This window comes from Protomyctophum parallelum (genome assembly GCF_964188405.1).
Source record: "Protomyctophum parallelum genome assembly, chromosome: 14".
Taxonomy (NCBI): Eukaryota; Metazoa; Chordata; class Actinopteri; order Myctophiformes; family Myctophidae; genus Protomyctophum; species Protomyctophum parallelum.
Window position 1 is genome coordinate 38,530,421 of NC_139709.1, and position 13,129 is coordinate 38,543,549.

General features: G+C 41.1%; 1 protein-coding gene across 1 annotated transcript in view; it reads left to right on the forward strand.

The window, feature by feature from the left end:
* Positions 1-3,552: 3,552 nt before the first annotated feature.
* LOC310870876 (solute carrier family 25 member 36-A-like) overlaps positions 3,553-13,129 on the forward strand; it is a 32,286-nt gene continuing 22,709 nt past the window's right edge. The window contains exons 1-2 of the mRNA XM_083782226.1: positions 3,553-3,925; positions 9,092-9,259. Of these exons, the coding sequence (XP_083638352.1) occupies positions 3,885-3,925; positions 9,092-9,259 (209 nt within the window). The 5' untranslated portion in view covers positions 3,553-3,884. The remainder of the gene's footprint in view (positions 3,926-9,091; positions 9,260-13,129) is intronic.

The window sequence follows — 13,129 nt, forward strand, 5'->3', positions numbered from 1 at the left end:
AATCTCCGTCCTGAGCGCTGAGCGTCACTATTTGATAGAACGGAGACCTCCGTTTATGAAGGTTATAGCCTACATAGTGCCACTTTAAACCCGGACGGACGTTCGGACGACAGACAGACAGACAGACAGACAGACAGACAGACAACATAACTTATTCTCATATGGTTGCTCCACTTATATCACCTGACCAGACATTTAATATAGGAATTCAAAGCAGTGAGTCAGTTAATGTGTATTTATTTATGTATATGTATATTTATGTATTCAGATATTTTCCCACTTAAACCCTCAATGCTTAGTAAACTTGACCTTTTGCTCTATATACTCTATACTACTACCAACACACCCTGTTGTTGTTTCAAGCATTATGTTATACTTTAGCTATTGAAAGATAGCAGATCTGCTATTTATGTACTTAATACATTACATCAATTAATACATTGACCCAAAACACAACAAAACTAGGTATTTCCTTGCTTACGGTAATGAAAGTATTCCATAAGTGCCGTGCTGATCAACTCACAATGATCAAATAGAATACATTTTCGGGTACTGCATCGTCTATTTCTCACTTCAAATGTTTTCAAAAACATTTATGAGAGCAATGTTTAGCTGTAAATGACCTTATGTGTGTGTTTACATGCCTGTCATGTTGGATATATACAGCAGTAAATCAAGTGGTCAGCAGGTGCTCTGAGGCTTTGATTAGGCAGCGATCTGATATAGAGCGGAGCGGTCTGTTATCAAGAAATAACACACCGCTGAATTCAGCGATTGACAATGACCAATCAGAATCAAGCATTCAATAATAAATTGTATTAACATACTCTGTCTACCATGCAGATTGTATAAGTTAAAGTTAAAGTTATATTGTATTAACATACTCTACCATACAAATGTAATTTTATTCATAAAACAAAACTGTTACAAAGTGATGCCTTAAGTTGGTGTAATGCATTTTAAACATTTTGGGATGAAACAGTCTTGATTTGGTGCAGCATATGTTGCATTTCAAATTGTTGTTGTTGTTTTGGGGGGAATGTTGTTTTGGTGGAGCATTGTGTACAATATTTTCCTTTGCGATGTAGCGAAGTACAAGCTCACAAATTAGAATTTAGTGAGCCTACCTGGAATTGCACTTGTCCTTGAAGGGGTTCCAGGTGGTCCCTAGCCAAATTGTTGGTAGTTAGGAACCAAATGAGAGAATGGACTCTTACGGGCTATAACTTTGAAAGTGTATACAAATGGAACCAGATGGACCCATTTGTGGTTCCATTTGTAGACTCTGATCATTAACACAGACAGTACGGTGTAGATTATGGGTACCCGAGGTCAAAATCCCTGCTACTAGAGGTAGGAATGAACTAGTTCAATGGGGATATAGCATGGAGTGCAGCAGCTTTCACCACACATGAGGCAAGAGCTATTTTAGTTCAGTTTTGGACTTAACCCCACAGATATTGATTAGTACTTATATTGATCCATCCATGTCGGAATAATGTCGGAAATGCTACTGCATGTAGAGCTGTAGAAAAGCCGATAAGAAACTGCTTTTCTTTCCAACACAAATAGTCATGAACTGTTTGGGGGCCCTGAATAAACTTAATTGTTCACTTTTGACTAAAGAGAGCACTGTAGTGTAAAACCAGTATGCTTTTGCAAACTGTTGGTGTAATGTAGAGGAACAAGGAATGTAGTTATCTTTTGCTCTAGTGCTAAAATTCTATATTTTCAAGAATGTATTTGTGATATCCGAGGAGCTAATCTCTTTAAAAAAGGCTGCAGCTGTCACATCCAAAGTCCACTAAATAGACATTGCATTATCTACTATGTAATATAGTAGCCTTGGTTCATTTACGAACTTTACTTTTGAAATAATTACATAATTTGAACATATACTGTATGTCACTCTTAACTTTTAGATATTGTGTTCTACAAACAAATATTGGGCTGGCATATCAGTCCTGGGAACATACATAGACATAATGCAGCCTGACAGCATGTTGCGGGTTCGTATACCTATCCCGACAATTAACAAAGTAACTAAGTACATTTACTTACATTTTGATGTATTTGTACTTTACTTGAGTATTTAAAATTTCCAATACTTTTACTTGTACTCCACTACATGACGGGTGTCCCTGTTGGCATAACTCATTTTCAGATGGGGTCCTTAGCCAAATCTCATTTTGGGGGTCCTCGGCACAAAGATATTTTTGAGAAGTACTGATTAGGCATTTGTAGAATTGGCCTCAGGTCTTAATGGGTTAAAGGCGTTGGAGGGACATGTGTGCCATTTGATGGTCCTACATTGGGGAAGAAATGGTCCTGCGTGCACAATGCACATGACTCCCAACTCCCTCGAAACCGTGCTCTCAATTACCCACATGTGAGTGTCCATTCAGACTCAATTCAATAATCCTTGCACACACACACACACACACACACACACACACACACACACACACACACACACACATGAACACAAACTGACACACACACACACACACACACACACACACACACACACACACACACACACACACACACACACACACACACACACACACACACACACACACACACATTTGAATTATTTTATTTGGATCTGCACAAGAGGCGTAATACAATACACCCAAACACTGATCAGAATTAGGTTATACATTATATGGTCCAACCAGATAATGTCTGACAGACAGACAGACAAGCTAGGTTGGAACCCGTCTTCATGGGTCACAAACCAATTTGTATCGGTCACGACTCAAGTAAAAATCCCATCTGGTGTTCCCTGGCCAGACAGCAGCGCTGCTCGTCGGAAGTCTCCTCCGCACAATGAAAAATACTACTGTCTTGAAGGTAGAATCCTGAAGAGACGCGTCCGGTGTCCTGTTATGTGAAGAGTATAGAGATCTAACGGTTTGATGAGGTCAGATCAACATATGGAATGAATTATGTATTGGCCATATATGGAGCGTGTCTTGAGTGTACAGGATTTGATGAGGTCAGATCAACATATGGAATGAATTCTGTATTGACCATAGTCCATATATCGAGCATGTCACAAGGCGTGAGTCGCGTGACGGACGGTCATGAGCGACCTACTGTCACAATTAAAAAGCCATGTTTTCATGTTCTTGAGCCAGTGTGCCATATAGCTTTTATTTCACATCAGGATATGCAATGATCATAAGACTCAATATCAGAGTTCAGTTTGAATGCAAAGGTGCCATTAAGTGCCAAAGTTGGCACACGTGCGACGTGCGTGCCTAAGGTTGCCTACCCTAGTCCCAAACTAGTAACCTATATAAATCTGACGACATACAGACAGACCGTATAGGACGGTTGTACGTTAACGGGTTCGTTCGTCCATTCACGACCCGGTTCATTCAATATTATCATGTGAACAGAGCGTGATGGGGGGCGGGGGCCGGCGTGACGTCAGCGGGGCGGCTCGACCAATAGGGAGGCGTGTTTGACAGCCCCTATGCTTGTACAGTATACGTACAGCTTCCCATTTTCTGTCTCACAGACTCACACTGGCTGCGGCGGCGATCATAGTTACACACAGACACACACTGACACTAGTGGAATAATACACTGCTAGACAAGCACGCGGAGCAAATCGTTGATTCTAAATATTTGACTGCTGTTTGAGTGGAAGAAAACGGATCGCGAGAGAGAGAGAGAGAGAGAGGGAAGGAGAGGTTTCTTCGGGGCCCTATTGGTTCGTCTCGGCACAATCGACGCTGCATTCCGACTCATCGGCACGATCTACCAATTTATTGACTGATCGATTGGCGATCGAAAGATCTGTCAGATCGAGGGGTCGGTGCGTGGTCCCCCGTCTGTCTCCTGTGTGTGTCGAAGGGACATGCTAGTGCAGAATGAGCCAGAGGGAAACACTGGTGCATCTGTTCGCAGGAGGGTGAGTGGAGCTGTCACATATTTGGTTTGTAGTAGCCCTGAAACATGTACGATTGTACGAGCGTCTGCGTCATGTGAAGTTGTGAACCATTATGATCTACACCTGCTAGGCTATAGCCTTCTGTTATGAACAAAGTGTGTGTGTGTGTGTGTGTGTGTGTGTGTGTGTGTGTGTGTGTGTGTGTGTGTGTGTGTGTGTGTGTGTGTGTGTGTGTGTGTGTGTGTTTGTGTGCGCGCGCGCGTGCGTGCGTGTATGTATGTAGACTTATTTAAGCCTACTGTAGGCATGCATGTAATTAATTGGTTCTTAACTATAGGCTATATCAGCCATTTAGCTGGATAATCTGAATTGGGCTGAAGTAAAAGTGAAGCAGTCGATAGAGTTTACACAGTCTAGTGGTTACTGGTTAGTTAATGTGTAGCATCATTTTACATGCTTCATGGTGATGGAAGTGCTATATTTCTGTTAAAATGTAAGTGTTAACTAGCTCCATATATTGTGATGGTAATCATTACTATATACATGTGAAGGAATCCCACATTAACACGTAAATGTTAAACATGCAAACACATGTACAATAAATTCTGTTAAAAAATAGCAGATCTACAAGCTTGTAGATCTGCTATTTTTGAATAGCTGAAGTATATAATTAGTTAAAGAGTGGTTAAACTGTTAAAATATATATTTGTTGGAGACCCCCCTCAAGGACCCTTGTGGGTCCCTGGCCTGAACCCCACTTTGAGAATCATTGCGATAGAGTGTTTGTTAGGTCTCCCTGTCTCTCCAGCTCTTTAATAAACATGAACATTAATTTTCAGCTCACAGGGCACAGGATAAACAAGTGAAATAGGACGTTATGACACAATACATGAGCAGACAAATTGGAAATGGAACACCCAGAAACATATTATCTACAGCCAGTATGTAGAACTAATTGCAGCGCACAACTTTGAAGTGAAAGTTATGGTATGAACCAGTTAGACTACTAATGGGTTTGTCTTTGTCTACCGGTTTCTCTCAGTCTTATCAGCCACTAGTCAGTCTTGCTTTCCTCGACATAGCCTCCCGTATTCAATTTCAAACACATTTATCTGAGCAAATACCAATTCAGTGTTTTCTGACTCTCCGTATAATCCTAGCAGGTACAACAGGGCACATTTCTGTAAAGAAGTCCTTTATTTCCTTTCCTCAATACAAATTCCGATACACGCCGGCCGCAAAGTGTGTATAATTGAGTACAGAGTACTGATCTGATACTAATGTTTTAAAAATAAATGTATTATTATTATTGTTACACACACACACACACACACACACACACACACACACACACACACACACACAGTACACACACACATGGGTGGCAGGCGGCATAGTTAGCTGAAAGTAGACCAAAGGTCGCGCCTGCCTGTCAGAAGGCAGCTGAACTATGCAGAGATCAACTGTGGCACACACACACACACACACACACACACACACACACACACACACACACACACACCGCATGTATATCCATTGAACTTGATACTGCATGGCTAGGTGGCTAACCGCATGAACCCTAGCACCCTTAGGCCTGACTCACACGGTCACAACAGATTGTTGTATAGCTGATGCATGAGACATATGTGACTGATGCAAGCTCAAAATGCATTTCCAATGGGAGTCACATGGTTTGACACAACATTTTTGTTGTGTGAGGGGGCAGTCGAAACACAGCCGAAAGCCATACAACACAAATGTTGTGTCAAACCATGTGACTTCCATTGGAAATGCATTGGGGCAAGATGTAAACAAACCCTTTGTATACATCTAGCTTGCATCAATGTTGTATGCTAGATGCGAAGGTGTGAGTCACAGCCGAAATCCGTACAACAACAATGTTGTGTCAGCCATGACACTTACCCTTTGTTTACATCTAGCATCCAACAATGTTGTATGCTAAATGCGAAGGTGTGAGTGAGGCCTTATTCTTGAAAATATCCAATCGAAGCGCTGTGAGCTTGTAGATTGATGTTCGGTGAAGAGAATAGGGTTTGAAGGATCTTTTTTTTCAAATGGTAAAGTCACTTCATTTGAAGTGGTAGGGTAACTAAGTGATATTCCTTATTTGTTAGCTTGAACTAAGTGTCCAATAACTACATATTACAATCAGTAATCATTGTATAGAGTGTTTGTTCAATAACATAGATTCCAATTCCAATTCTGTCTGCTCATTTCTGTTGTCGTCACTTCCAGGCACTATCCTGTATCCTGCGTGAGTTCTCTATCCTGTTATCTCCACCTGGGTCCATAAACTTGGATTAGAGATTAAGCCGGGATTTAACACATATCCTGGCTTAATATATCCTGGATCAGCGATTAACCGGTTTCATGAAAGCTGGTTAATCTTGCCAGATTAATTTAACCAGTTAACCTGGATATGTTGAGGCTTGATTCGGTTTCATGAAAGTGATGCTACATTAGTTACCATGAACTAATGCTTTGGATTTAGCCTTCTCCGGACCAGGCTAACAGCCAGGTTTAACCTAATCCTGATGTCTTTACTGTTCATTAAACGCCCAATGCATTCTCAATGGCAATAGCACAAACTTTGGCATGCTACTAGTCCTACATACTTACACCTAGAAACCCCACTCAAACCTATTTAGGTTCATCTTACGGTGGACATGTTTGCCTGAAAAGGAATCTTTGAAATGTTTAATAGTTTTAGAAATATAGTGCTTTCAAATTTGAGACATTTATAGGCAGATAGTGGCATGTCAAAAAATCACTTTCACCTAGAAACTCCATTCACACTTTGTAAAATTCAGTTTACTGTGGAGACAGATGCTGGAACTTTTTACTTTGAAATGTTTTGTAGTTTCTGAGTTATTTAACTTAAGCAGTCAAACTGATCACAAACCAATGATGTTTTCCAGACTTATTCAATTATTATGGGTTTATGTTGCCTTATTTGTATCGGTCTGCATTAAAGGACTAATTTAAGCACTATATAAAATCAAATAAACAAAATATATATAGGCTGCACAACATCATGACAGCTTGTGAGCTTGTAGATCAGCTGCTTTTGGTGAATGTTCCCCAGAATAGGTCTGATGTCGTGCAAGTGCACGGTTAAGAAGAATTATTATATTATATTATATTATATTATATTATATTATATTATATTATATTATATTATATTATATTATATTATATTATATTATATTATATTATATTTTTCTTTTGTAAAAGTGAAAACCACTAAATATTACCATTACTCGTTGTTTTACAACATATTACCATTGTAACGTTTCACTATTGAACCCATTACCCACAGTTCACCAGTCTGGCCCCTGTCTGGACAACAACCCCCTTCCCCAAAGGTAGCTCCCTCAGAGGAGGGAGTTATGGCCAAATATCACAATGCGACAATATCATTATGCTTACAATATTAAGAATTCTGTTTTAAGTTAATAGTAGTGGTAAAATGTAAACTATATTTTTGGGGTAGTTAATCATTCAGTCTATCCACTATTGAGAGTATGTTCTCTCTTTAATTACAGCAGCAGTATTTATTTTATTTATTTAAGTCCTTGTATCAGTAAGTCTTGAATAGATTAGTAAAGATACTGAGATATACAAAAGGGGGCAGTAATGCAACTATTAAGGATGCAAACTGCCATAATACCGCATGAAGAAGAAGGATCAGTAAATCTGTGTTCTACAGAATGGGTCTAGAGACAAAAAGTCAGGCTATCTATTCAGCCAAGCTTGCTGATCCCGGCTCGCCAAATCCGCCAATTCTGAGCCTCGCTTGGCTTTAGTTGAACGGAATAAACCAGGCTGTAAAGACCAGGATTGAAAAAGCCTGGTTTTGGCCTAAATCCTGGATTAGTTAATCCAAGTTTCGTGAAACAGGCCCCTGCTGTCTACTGAATAGCTGGAGAGACAATGGGAGTCTCGTCTTACTGAACATATCAGAATCTGTAGTTAATGAATGCTTAATGTCGGCAGTGTGCTCGTACACTAAACTAAACCGGCACACAACAGGTTAATGCTGCCTGAGGTCAGGGACTTATCATCACAATCTTCCAGTTCACCTGGTTTGGCCCTCCATACACGTGGCCTTTACTCTTATGTGTGTGTGTGTGTGTGTGTGTGTGTAGGTGCGTGTGTGCGCACGCACACGATACAGTTCGCACTTCCCAGCATTCGCAGACAGCGGCACTCTCACAGTTTCTGCATGGCGCGTGCGTGCATACATGCGTGCGTGCGTACTGCGTGCGTGTATGCGCACGCACACGATACAGTTCGCACTTCGCAGCATTCGCAGACAGCGGCACTCTCACAGATTGGCGATTGTTGTTGTTGTGACAGAAACGGTCAAAGGGGTCATATGCTAATGGAAGTGTGTCATTGTCCCTACATGCGCCACAGCTTGGTCACATTGAGTCGGTGGCATGTGTGAAATCAAGAATGTGATTACGTTTAAGGTCAGAGCCTAGGCAATAGATCTGATGCAGGATATAAGTAGGGCCGTCACGATTACAAGTTTAAGTTGACGATTGTCAAACAAATAATTGCGATTAACTACATTTTTTGCATTGAACATTGGAACGTTACCATTTTTATTTCCGTTTGCCTTTTTGGCTTGGTAATCAAACATTGCACAGGGCAGATATGACAAAGAACTTAAATATACAAATAAATCACTGATACATTTAATATTAATTAATAAATCACACCTGTGTGAACCGAGTGGTGCAACTCCCCCCTCCCCCCCCCTCCTCCTCCTCCTCTCTCTCTCTCTCTCTCTCTCTCTCTCTCTCTCTCTCTCTCTCTCTCTCTCTCTCATTAGCAGGCAACAGTGCAGCACCGTCTCTCTCTCTCTCTCTGTTTCTGCATGGCACAACAGCGCCCCTACTGGTACTCATTATACTGGTGCTCATTAACCAACACACAGGCGGACACATAGGTTAACCACACATAGACACGGACATTGCTGTTCCTTGAAGTGGTTGCACCACTCAAAAATATATACTAAATGACTGAAATAGTTAATCTACAAGCTTACAACAGCATGTATTTCCCAGCAAGGTTGTATTTCCCAGCAGTGTGATAATAGGCATGCGTGCGTGTAAAACAAGTGTTTTCATCTTTTCCCTCCCCACTCCTGTGTTCCAGATGTGGGGGTACGGTGGGAGCCATCCTGACCTGTCCTCTGGAGGTGGTGAAGACCAGGCTGCAGTCGTCCACGGTCAACCTGCTCTACTTCTCTGAGGTTCACCTCAGCACCGTCAACGGGGCCGGTGTGGCCCGCATGGCCACGCCCGGGCCCCTGCACTGCCTCAAGTGAGTATGCATGCACTGAGGTGGAAAGTGACTATAAGTACATTTACTCAAGTACTGTACTGTAATTTTTATTTTATTTTTTACTTTACTGCTGTATTTCCAATTGTCAGTACTTTTACCTTTACTAACTAGTTACTAGTTACTTTGTGGATTTAGATTATTATTACGAGACATACATTAACTTCAGCCCTATATCAATTTGAAAATAGCCGATCTACAAGGTTACAACAATGTGTCGTGATGCGACGCATTGTGTTTGTAGCACGTTGCATTTAAACACACAAAAATGATATGAAGCATATACAAAAGGAACAGGAAAGGACATCATAAAAGGAGTCAGGTCAGGGGGATAACGTCTCTTAAATAGTGTACTACACTATTTAAAAGGAGTCAGGTCAGGGCGATAACGGCTCTTAAATAGTGTACTACACTATTTAAAAGGAGTCAGGTCAGGGCGATAACGGCTCTTAAATAGTGTACTACACTATTTACGTTTTTAGCTTTCTGTTAATAGAGAGGCCATATCGAGTAAGTAATATTACTTTATTGATCAGCCCAGGAAGTAAGTAATTATTTTGCCATTGATTAGTCCAGGAAGATTCTTTGTCGGTACAGTAGGAAAGCTACTCAGTACTAACCTTTGCACCCTGCCACAGATTACTGTGTGAGGTGGAGTGTAATGACGCATAGTGTATTTTATTATTTAATGATCTGCTACAGTAATATAGTGTAATGACGCATAGTGTATTTTATTATTTAATTATCTGCTACAGTAATATAGTGTTGTTTCACCATCTGATCCTGTCTACATGACATGTGTAAGAATACTACATTATTATTGTTGTTGCTGCACCATACTGTTTGGGACATTTCCATTGCCCAACTGATGCCAGGTTTTTGAGTCGTAGACCACCGATTATAATTTACAAATGATGTATGTAGCAGACGATCGGCTCTTTAACCAGTGTAAGCAAGGTAAAACATTAATAGAATGCAGCGAGGTAGTGTAGTACCTCAGTAATCTAGGATCACAGGTAAACCAATGTCTGCGGCCAAGTATACATATAATTTTTGGGGGTCCTTGGCACGAAAATGTTTGAGAACTACTGATTTAGAAGGCATTTGTAGAATCAGCCTCCGGTCTTAATGGGTTAATAACAGCATAGTGTTTAATTTCACTATGTGACCGCGTCAATCATTGTTGTGATAAGTACACAATACTGTGTTATGAAGGTTAATGGGTTACGATGCACGATGCAAATGTTACGATGTTACATGTTACGATGTTACGGCTTATTTATACTTAGTTGTGTGCCCGTGTCGCACGGCAAAAATGGCAGATCTAATCAGATCCCTGTGAAAGATTTGTTTCATATAAAGAGGTGTTGCTTTCTATTGCAGTGGTTCTCATTTTCACCACAAGGACCCCCAAATTGATACGTATATTTGGCAGCGGACGTCCGTTTGAAAATATTTTGCGCCAGGGACCCCAGAAAAAGATCTTTCAAAATATAAAAAAATAGCCAAAGTTGTGACCTTGTAGATCGGCAATTTGTGATGCTATATTAACTGACTGGGGACCACCTGGAACCCCTTCAATGACCGGTGGGGGTCCCAAAAGGGACCCGGTCACAGCCTCCTGAGAAACCAGTTAAGAAACCAGTTACATCGCGAAAAATGGGACAAGGGCGCCCGGTCTAGGGCCAGGGGGGACATCGCCGTGTCGAACGAGAAGGGACAGGTCCGGGGCAAGCGTGCAGGCTAAAGATCAAGGCTGACATTAGCCTAGACGATTTTAATTCTCCGGTGCAGGGGTCGTGAATTCGGGTTCTTCAAAATAAAAAAGTCCGGCTGAAATGATGTGGCAGAATCTAAACGCAGCAAGAATCAATTCTGGCAGTACATGTTTAAATTAGTTAGAACAATAGCAATAAAATAGCCACAGATATAGAATCTATAGTCCCTTTCCTTGTGCGTGTAGTGTCATGTGCAGGCGAGAAATCATTTAGCAGCAGACATTATCAGTGTAAACAACACTGGCTCTGTCTGACTCATCACATGCACTACAGTAAGTAGGACACTTACATCTACATCAGTGGTTTTCAAACATTTTAATCTCAAATTAATAATTTATTTGAACACATGATAAAAAATCTGACCCGTCTGAAGTGAGTGTTGCAGGCATGACATTTCAGTTGGAGCATGTGAACAAATGTCTGTTATTTGTATGCAGCTGTGACTCTGTCTCCAAGACAAATTTCTCCCAAGGGAGACAAATAAAGATAACCTTGAACCTTGAACCTTGAGCATGAGAATGTTGTACGTCACATGGGCAGCACAGTATATTGACTGCTTCGCGAAAGCGGCATGTGGCACCATTGTGCGACATAGGCATAAATTCTATAATCATAATTCTATAAAACAGACATAGATTCCTTCCAGTATTTCTACAGTTCAAGGAACTCCAGTCCTTGAAAAAAAACGTGTTAAGACGAAGATTATAGAGTGACTTTGGTCTTTACAACTCCTCAAGAGAAACATTAACAGGGGCTTTGCTACACGTGAGGCCTTAACAGAGATATGAGATAATTATGTGGTCTGACCTTAATAGTGTCACTTTCTTTCCACATGCCATGGACGCACATTCTTTCCACAGTCCATGTCACGTTTTAGCATGACTGCAATAGGCACTATGCACAGCAGCCATAATGGAAAGACATTGGGCCTTGTCCTTATACTTCCTTCACAGGTGTTACACAGGTGCTAATGAAGGCTCTGTTCCTGCTAATGAAGGCTCTATTCCATTTAGTGTAGCACAGTGGTTCTCAAACTTAAACATAAAAAACATAATCAAGCACCCCAATAAACTTTAAGAGTACTTAAATGGTACCAAATTAACCGTTGATGTGTCCATTTGGTTCCATTTGGACACTCTCAGAGTTACTCACTCGTAAGGGGCCATTTGAACCCCTCCTCAAGGACCCTCAAGGGTCCCTGCAGGACCACACTTTGAGACCCACTGGTGTTTCCAATATGCATAATATTGATCAGCACCCTGACTCTGTTTGACCAGAATGCAACAGAGCATTAAAGTATAAGTGGAAACTCTTGTGAAGGCACTAAGAGAGAGGCTCACTTTCTCTCCGATATGGCTGCTGTGCAAAGACCCCACTCAATCCCAGTACAGCCTCCTTGGGTCATATATATATAAATATATATCATGGGTCCGGGACCCCTAGGGGGGCTTCAGAGTTGGGGGTAGAAGAGGAAAGTTACATAGTGCAGCTTTAAGTACAGCACTCACATAAATGTACTTAGTTACTTTCCACCCCTGCATGTGAAGATAGTAAAAGCAAGATTGACCTCGTGTACATATAGACCAGTGGTTCTCAACCTTTTCAGGCCTTTTCAGGTATATAACTTATACAATTGGGTTGGTTGTATTTTGTTTCCCTGAAGTTAGACCTGATGGTCAAGATTAAATTCTCCCCTGAGCAAGCAGGCAGGCTCTAGTAGCTCTGCTCAATGGTAAAACAAATACTCAAATATGGGGTAGAAGAGGAAAAGTAGGTCTTAATTTGGTTAAAACAATGTACTTCAGTACTAAAGCAATTGTACTTTGTTACTGTTCACCACTTGTTGTTGGACTATTATGAGAGTACATGCCTGCTACAATGACACAGCAAGGCTACAGTGACTGTTCCACACACATCCCATAATAGGCTGTTCATGTCAGGCTGACCTACTACCGCATTCAGCATTCTAGTCCTCCCACTCAGGATAGATATAAAACAGATCATATGACTCGGTTGGTTCCAGGAATGCACGGTATGAGACAGTTGAAAATATAGGGCTGAGTGATCAGGGCTG